This window comes from Orycteropus afer, unplaced genomic scaffold (assembly GCF_000298275.1).
Source record: "Orycteropus afer afer isolate SDZICR_OR568_19922 unplaced genomic scaffold, OryAfe1.0 scaffold00247, whole genome shotgun sequence".
NCBI classification, from domain to species: domain Eukaryota; kingdom Metazoa; phylum Chordata; class Mammalia; order Tubulidentata; family Orycteropodidae; genus Orycteropus; species Orycteropus afer.
Window position 1 is genome coordinate 3,694,295 of NW_006921834.1, and position 8,968 is coordinate 3,703,262.

General features: G+C 48.5%; 1 protein-coding gene across 1 annotated transcript; it reads right to left on the reverse strand.

Moving 5' to 3' along the window:
• Positions 1-3,719: 3,719 nt before the first annotated feature.
• On the reverse strand, positions 3,720-7,732 carry KRT18 (keratin 18). The gene is made up of 7 exons (XM_007949542.2): positions 7,319-7,732; positions 6,317-6,399; positions 5,855-6,011; positions 5,087-5,251; positions 4,854-4,979; positions 4,387-4,610; positions 3,720-3,840 (listed from the first exon to the last, which is right to left on the reverse strand). Exons 1-7 carry the CDS (start codon positions 7,730-7,732, stop codon positions 3,720-3,722), a joined length of 1,290 nt encoding a protein of 429 aa, XP_007947733.1.
• Between the last annotated feature and the right edge of the window lie 1,236 nt (positions 7,733-8,968).

Below are 8,968 nucleotides of genomic sequence, written 5' to 3' on the forward strand. Positions count from 1 at the left end.
CCCACCCTTTGCAATTGAGCCATCAGTCTCTCCTTTGTAGGGGCTGAAGAAAAGCTGGGTTCTTCCCACTAAATCACAGTGCTGGGAACTCTGGTGGTGTAGTACCTAAGGCATCTGACTGCTAACCAGAAGGCTGGTGGTTCAAACCCACCTGCCACTCCTTGGAAGGTAGTGATACTGCCTCGGAAGCCCAAGGAGAGGTCGCTATGAGTTGAGTCTGACTCCATGGCAGTGAGTTTGTTCTTTTGTTTTTTAATTACTGTGATTGCCAGCCAGGGCCGTACAACTCCTTAGGGAGGCTTTTCAGAACCTCTGGGGCACCTGCACCTGTATGGTTTGAGAACACACATTCGATATTATACTTACATATTTGGTAAAATGGAGAGGGGTGGGGCAAGAAAACCACTGAGTGCTTTCCTAAAACAAACTTCAGAAAGTAGAACTCAACCACTTCTGCGTGTCTGGGGGCCTGCCTCAAAGATTTATCTCCTTTTAAACAAAGCAATTACCTTCCAGTTGACCCTGACTCAAGGCAACCTCATGTGTTTCAAGGTAGAACTGACTGCAGTCCACAGGGTGTTCATGGCTGTGACCTTTTGGAAGCAGAGCATCAGGCCTTTCCTCTGAGGTGCCACCAGGTGGGTTCGAACTGCCAACCTTTTGGTTAGTAGCCAAAGGACTCCTTATCTCCTGCAGACCCATGTGAAGGTTCAGGGAAGGGCAAAGTGGAGATTGGAGAAAGAACAGAAAGGAAGTGGGGCAGGTGGTTGTTATGTTTATATACTTTGTATGAAAATTAGATTTTTAATATGAAAATAAGGAGCTCTGGTGGCATAGTGGTTAAAGCATTTGGCTGTTAACCAAGAGGCCAGTGGTTCCAACCCACAGCCACTCCATAGAAGAAAGATGAGGTGTAAAGATTTACAGCATTGGAGACCCAATGGGGCTCCCTATGAGTGGGAATTGACGATGGCAGTGAGTTTGGTCTTTGAATATATAAAAATACACAGCTTTGATCATTAGGCTGTGAGGTCCACGAGGTTGGAAGGAAAAAGAGTGAGAAGCACCACCACAGATTTCCGATGGGATTTGTTTTCCTCCAGGTAGAACCCAGGAACCCAGAGATAGATGGGATCCCTGCCCACTGGAGCTCCCAATTAACCTCCCATGGAGCTCCTGCTCAGACTGTGCTCAGGAAGAGCAGATCACTCTCTTTCTGCTCCTACCCTCTTGTGACCCAGCTTCTCTCAGGGTGGGACACTGATTCCACCATGTTTCTCCAAGGGCTTCCCCATTACCCACAGGGGCTACCTGTCCTGGCTTGTCCTCTGGGCCTATCAGGGAAATGTTTCGAACAAAGTATTTCAAACAATGCAATCTTTAGCCTTTCTCCACCTAAATCCATTGCCATCAAATTGATTTCAACTCATAGTGAAGCCATGTGTTGCAAAGTAGAACTGCCTTATAGGGTTTTCTTGGCTGTAATCATTATGGAAGCAGATCACCAGTCCTGTCCTTCTGTGGCACTGCTGTGTAGGTTTGAACTGTCAATCTTTAGGTTAGCAATGAAAAGCACATTGTTTTTCCACCCAGGAATCTACTTCTCCACCAAAGACTTTCATATTTTCAGAGATTTCAGAGTGAGCAAACTGCATTTCTTATGTAAAAATTATTTTCCATTTTAGTTGATCTATTATCATTGTATCATCATGTATCACCTTCTCAGTGAGGTCTTTCCGGACTCCTTACTACCAACCTCCTTACTTACTCTATCTCCACCTAGAATACTGATCACCTTCTCACATGCTATATAATTGGCTTCTAACTCACTGCTGTTGAGTCGAATCTGACTCATAGCGACCCCTCCTTGGGTTTCTGAGGCAGTATCACCACGGAAGTAGATTGCCCAACCTTCCTTCTGAAGAGTGGCTGGTAGGTTTGAACCACCAGCTTTCTGGTTAGCAGTGAAATGCTTTAGGCACTATGCTACCAGAGCTCCCTATAATTGGCTTACTTATTTCAATTATGGTTTATTATTTGTCTCCCATCACCAAAATATAAACGTTAAGAGATTGAAAATTTTGTCTGTTTTATAACCTAGAAGAGGGCCTGTGACATAGTAGGTGCTCAATAAATATTTGTTTAAACAATGAATAAAAATGCATACCTTTGACCATTAGGCTGTGAGCTCCATGGGGTAGGGACAATACCTATTTTGTTTACCACATATATACTTAATGCTTAGTGCAGGGCCTGGCACAAAGTTTAAATACTTCATAAATATTTAATATGGCATCTCAGCATATCATTTTTAGACTATGGCCCTGGGTTACCCTTCAGGCCTAGGAATGGACTAATTTCTGTGAATTGGCTCTCAGCCCAACAGTAGAAAGACCTATATGCAGAACACCTACCCTGGGGAGATGTACCCACCTACTCTAGAGAGATGCACCCCTTAGATCAACCAGCCATGAGATATCAGAGGGGCATTTTTGCATGAGCAAATTATTGGTGGCTAACCCATTATGAGTAAACTTGGGGTAAGTAAATTAGTACTCCACACAATTAAATACTAAGATAGTTAAAAAGAGGCAAATCTACACATACTCAGAAATGTTTCCAAAATATATTAAAAGAAGGAGTAATTTAAGAAAGGTTCAGGGCAGTGTATAATCCTACATATGTAAAATAAAATGTGTTTGCATATGCCTAGAATTTTCCTAGAATGTATTTAAGAAACTATTTAACAGTGTTTACCCCTGAGGAGTGGAGCTAGGAGATCTTCAATTTTATTTCCTTTTGTACTGTTGATTACTGCACCTATGCATATTACCTTTATATTTTTTTAAAAAAATAATATTTCATTGTATCTTAGGTGAAAGTTTACCCAACAAATTAGGTTCTCTTTTAACGATTCTTATACAAATTGTCCTGTACCATCGGTTATAATTTTTATGTGTCAACATTTCCCTCATTTCAATTGTTTGCTGTTTCCTTTGATTTAGTTTCCCTTCCCCTCTTTGCCTTCTGACCTTTGCTTTTGGGTAAATGTTGACTGTTTGGTCTCCTACAGCTCTTATCCCAGTTGGGCGAATGAGCAGGACAAGGAGACCAATATTTGATATACGGCATGGGGTTGGGGGTTAGAGGCTGGTGGGTATTAAGTATTGGGAGGTGGGCCAAGAATGCAAACTAGCAGGGATAGGGAGGGCCAGCTGTGTGATTTGGTCCTGCCTCTTCCTTTCTCCTTTCCCCTCTGTCCTTGGCCCCACTTTCTCCTATGGCTCAGATTTCTGTTAATGAGTGCCTGCCAGGCGGGGACACAGAAAACTCCAGAATAGGTGGGAGGGAGACTTTATGATTATCATATGACTTGATGGCGGTGAGTTTGGGTTTTGAGTATATAAAATATATACCTTTGACCTCAAAGGCTAAGACACAAGCTACTGTAGATTTTCCCACTGACCTTGGTCCATCCCATCTACCTTTCCTTCATCTTTCTCTGAGAAGTGCTTCTAAGAACCTCCTTTGCCCACTCTCCCGCCTCCATGAAATCCTTGGGGTCAGAGGTGACTTGTGCCTGGTCACAGATGGGACTATTCAGGGCATTGGCACATAAGTATGAAGGTAACCAAAGAAGACGCAGAGTGATTGATGTCCAATGACCTCAAGTTTTTATTGACCTCTCATTCCTCAAAGGGTACCCTGGTTCTGCTACCTCAGTGCCTCAGAACTTTGGTGTCGTTAGTCTCAGCCACCACTTTGCCATCCACGATCCTGCGGGTACTGGTCTTGTAGATAGTTTGCATGGAGTTGCTGCTGTCCAGGGCATCACTTAGACTGTAGCAGAAGATCAATCACCCATTATAAATAGCCCCACAGAGTAGAAGGAAGACCTGACCCCTGACTTTTATCTCTAAATGCCCCTAGCCATTTCCTCCATAAAACGAAAATTCAAAGCCAAATCCCACTGAACCCCTAAATACTGCTAGGGACCAAATTTAGTGCATTCTTTTCTCATAAAAAACCCACTACCGTTGAGTTGGATCTGACTCATAACGACCCCTCCTTGGGTTTCTGAGGCAGTATCACCACGGAAGTAGATTGCCCAACCTTCCTTTTGAGGAGTGGCTGGTGGGTTTGAACCACCAGTCTTCTGGTTAGTAGTCAAATGCCTTAGGCACTATGCCACCAGAGCTCCCGTTCTTTTCTCATAAGAGTATAAATACTACTCCCTTGAAGACACAGAGAAATATACATAAAGCACCAGTCCAGCACTCAATGGATACCAATGGATAGGTATATGGGGAGTGCTTATAAAAACTCAGGCTTTAGAAAGAAATGATATCTTGACATGACTTGTGTGGGTAGGAGAGCCCTGCTCACCTGAAGTCCTCCCCATCTTCTAGCAGGCGGCGGTAGGTGGTGATCTCAGCCTCCAGCTTGACCTTGATGTTCAACAAGGCCTCATACTCCTGTGCCTGGCGTTGCCCCTCTGCCCTGGTCTGTGCCAGCTCTGACTCCAGGTGCAGCAGGACCCCATTGAGCTGTTCAATCTGCATGGCATAGTGGGCCTCCACCTCTCGCAGGCTGTTCTCCAAGCTGGACTTCTGTGGGGGCACAGGGAGGGCGGTTTGGGTGAGCCCCGGAACAGACTGCAGGGGAAGTCTCTGCAACTTTTAGAGCACATTTTTTGAGCACCCTCTCTGTGCCAAGGGGTAGGAACTGTGGGAAATGCAAAGAACTGACTTTGGAATTTATGATGGGAGGGGTAGGATTTGGGTTAAGATAGCATTGGGCCTGAGCCACATCCAGGGGTTCAGAGTTTGAGCAGGTGACAAAAGGGCTCTCACCAGATTTCTCATAGAGTCCAGGTCAATCTCCAAGGACTGGACTGTACGTCTCAGCTCCTTGAGTGTCATCTCGGCAGCTCTTATCTCAGCAGACTGAGTGGTGACCACTGTGGTGCTCTCCTCAATCTGCAGGGTGGAATGGTTCATCAGGTCCCTGTCTCCCTGCCTTCTTCCCTCCCATGCCCTCAGGTCTCTGTGTCTATCTTTGGCATCCATCCTTTCCCCTTAGGTACCTGCTGGGACCAGTACTTGTCCAGCTCCTCTCGGTTCTTCTGAGCCAGCTCGTCATACTGGGCCCGGATGTCAGCCATGATCTTGCTGAGGTCCTGTGATTTGGGGGCATCCACCTCCACGGTCAGCCCAGAGCTGGCAATCTGGGCTTGTAGGCCCTTTACTTCCTAAAGGAGAGAGGGGCAAATGGGAGAAGGAGCTGAGAGTCAGAGGTCCAATAAGGCCCTTTACCTGTGACTGCCTCCTCTAGGAAGTCTACAAGATCAATTCCAGAGGAGACCAGAGGAAACTTGGTTTTACACTCAGGGCAATGTCAATTCTGGCTTTCTATTCCAGATGGGTAGAAATGTTCCCCATACTCCCTGCCCATGTCTGTCACTCACAGGTGGCTTATCCCTCCTCACTTCTCCCTGTCCCTCCATCTACCCTCCTTCCATAAACCTGCTCCTTATACCTTTGTCTAGGAAGCCCTGCCAGCCCCACCTTCTCTCACTCTTCTATCAGGCCTCATCCCCAGTGGTAGCTACTTCTACTTCTGTCTTCATCTCATTGTCATTCACTCATGTCATCTCGACCTCATCACACTGCAATTCAGGTGAACTACTGAGTATATGTGACCCACTGAGTATGGGAAGAGTTTTTTTAAGGTCCTGGATAGTAGTTCTGAACTTCTCTGCCAGGCTACCTTCAGGTGGCCTGCTTCTTCTGTTTCCCCACCCAGATTAGTTTCAGTCCCTTCAGTTCCTGGACTGGCCAGCAGCCCTTCTTGCCTCCTCATGGTTCTTCTTCATGAAGAGCAGCTCCTCCTTAAGAGCCTCAATCTCTGTCTCCAGCTGTAGCCGAGTAACATTGGTGTCATCAATGACCTTGCGGAGCCCATGGATGTCGCTCTCCACAGACTGACGCATGGCCAGCTCTGCCTCGTACCTGTGGGTGTGGAGGTGGTCAGAGGAGCCCCCGTCTCTGATCCTAAGAGCAGCTCCATGCCTACTGCAAATCAGCAAGCTAAATCAGGTGGTAATCCCCTGTGCACTGTTCTTGGCGCTTGGGGAGGTATTCTTAAACTGGGTTGCTTGAATGAATAGTTAAACGAATGAATACACTCTCATTCATCCAGCTCCACCCACATCTGAACAAGATCCTACTATGAGCCCCACCTGACCCAGCCCAGGGAGCAGCCCATTCTTAGCACCATCCCTCCACCTTTTCACTCCCTAGCCATCAAGTCTTACTTGACTCTGAAGTCATCAGCAGCCAGCCGAGCATTGTCAATCTGCAGAACGATGCGGGCATTGTCCACAGAATTTGCAAAGATCTGGGAGGGGGAGAAGAGAGAGAGGTTGTTTCATGACTGAGTAGTCAATAGGTAGACTGAAGGTGTGGAAGGCATTATGTGTATCAGTGATAAGTCTAGGTCCCAAGAATATCGGGAGCTTTTCCCTATAAACCTGCCCTCTTCTACCTATGTCCCTTACACTGCTCCCTCCCCTTCTGGAATTCCAAATCCTGACACTTCCACCAGTCTCCCTCAACTCCTCCAGTGAGGCTCACCTGTCAGCAAGTGAGCAGCCACTAACAAGTCCTCTCCCTGGCCCTCCCCTGGCATTTTTCCCTAGTGCACCTGCTTACCCCTCTGCTCTGGGCCCCCCCACCCCCTGCAGTGGCCCCTCCCACAGGTAGGCCTCTTGTTTACTCATAGATGACTCAGCTTTAGCCACATCCGCTTAACCCTCCTACAGTCCCCACTCAACTAGGAATCTTCTTTACGGCCTTGTCTCACCTCCATGTTGTCTGATTCCTCCGCAAAGTTTGCCTTCTTCCTACTATCTCCTCTGGAAGGACCCTACCATACCCAGCCACCAACTTTGGGGTCCCTGTGGCCAGGGACGTGTATGGAAATACAGGACTTTCCTAGTAACCTCCCCACTGAGTGGTGGGTAGAGTGGAGGTGGAAAGTGGGGAATATATCAATGCACCCCATAGGAATGTCTAAAGCACTTGACTGCTAACCAGAAGGTTGGCGGTTCAAACCACCAGCCACTCCTCGGAAGGAAGATGGGGCAATCTACTTCTGTAGTGATACTGCCTCGGAAACCCAAGGAGGGGTCGCTATGAGTCGCGTCCGACTCGACGGCGCATAACAACAAATACTTGCGGGGGAGGTGCAAGGGAGTGTCTAACTGGAAGGTCCAACGTAGCCTGGAGTTCGGGCCCCCTCCCTCCTTGCCCCTTACCTGAGCCTTCAGCTCCTCTATGGTCTTGAAGTAATGGCTCCAGTCCCTGACCTCGGGTCCCTTCTTCTCCAGGTGTTCCCGTATTTTGCTCTCCAGTTTCCGATTTTCAGTCTCCAGGTTCCTCACCCTCTCCAGGTAGGAGGCCAGGCGGTCGTTCAGCTCTTGCATGGTCTCCTTTTCGCCCTGGATACCCCCTATTCCCGCCAGACCTTGAGCCATTCCGCCAGTCAGGGTCCCGGGCCAGCCGCCCCGGAAGCTGCTGGAGCGGGACACCGAGATCCGGGAGCCCGAGCCCCCGGCTCCTGCGTAGACGCTGGCTGCGCTGCTGGCTGGACGGACTCGGTGGCTGGACGACCGGACGGAGCCCAGGGACCGGTAGTTGGTGTGGGTGGTGGAGCGAGTGGTGAAACTCATGCTGTCAGAGGAGTAAGGCGACAGGCCAGGATACAGACTGGGACCTTGGAAGGTGCACTGGGTTGGCGGCTTAAATTATATCTCAGAGGGTGGGGGGGTGGGGACCTGCAGGGACCGGCCCCGCCCCCTGCCACCAGAGCTGCTTGGGAAGCCTGGGCCGCAGGTGGGCCGCAGCGGGAACTCTACACTCTAGATTTCGCAGCTCCCCTCTCCCCTCTCCCTGGCAGCACAGCCTTAGCAATACCGTCCCTACCCCTCAGAATGGGGGTGATTAACCGGGGTAGAGTAGGGTAGCAGGTGTTGGCCCTTGCGGCTGTAGTTTCAGGGCAGGAAATGGCGTTATTATTTACCCCCCACCCCCACCCCAGGTAGAGGAGGTGCTTCTAGATTGCGGATTTGGGGGTTCTGAGGATGGCATGGGATAGTGTGTGAGTCTCTGTTGCTGTCTCAACCTGCAGCCTAAGTTCCCCACCATTTGGTGGGTCATATTGGTGATTCTGGCCCTGGAACCCCTGGGGAAGAAAATTTGGAGTCTAAGAAAAGGAAGAGAAACAGTCTTGAGCCTCCAATCTGCTGGTTGCTACCCGGCAGCCCCACTACACTTGATTCCTCAACCCTCTGGCCTGCACACATTCACCCTTACCCACACATCCACTCACCAACAAGGTCAGACTCCTGAAAACTAATGTTTTTTGAACCCTCTCCTCCCTCACCTACCCCAACTAATTCTCACTGAGAGAGACAAGACTTGATCTCAATAAGACATGTTATGATTTGGATAGGGGACACACCCTAACTTCTGTGTGTATTTAGCTTTACCTACATCCTTGGATAAAAATATTTACTGAGCAGTTACAATTCAAGAGCTATTTTTTGGGAACCTACTATGTACCAGGCCCTGTTCTAGGAAGTAGGAAACAGTAGTAAGCAAGAAACAAAAGTTCCTCAGGCAGATTGCAGTGTGTCCCTCATGGTACAGGGGTCTAAAAGGGCAGACAAGTGCACCTAGAAACTAGAAACGCGCCAGCTGAGACTCAGCCCTGGTTGGCAATGCCTCTCCTCTGCTAGGAGTTCCTCAAGAACCCCTCCTTTCCGTGCCCCTCCCCATAGGTGTGTTCCCCAAACCTGTCCAGAGGGGTCTGCCTCTGCAGGGAAGCTCACTTCAGGAAATGAATGGAGAAAGATGGAGATAGGGAAGCTCCCACTGCTCTCTGCCCTGTTTTCCAAACCTAACTT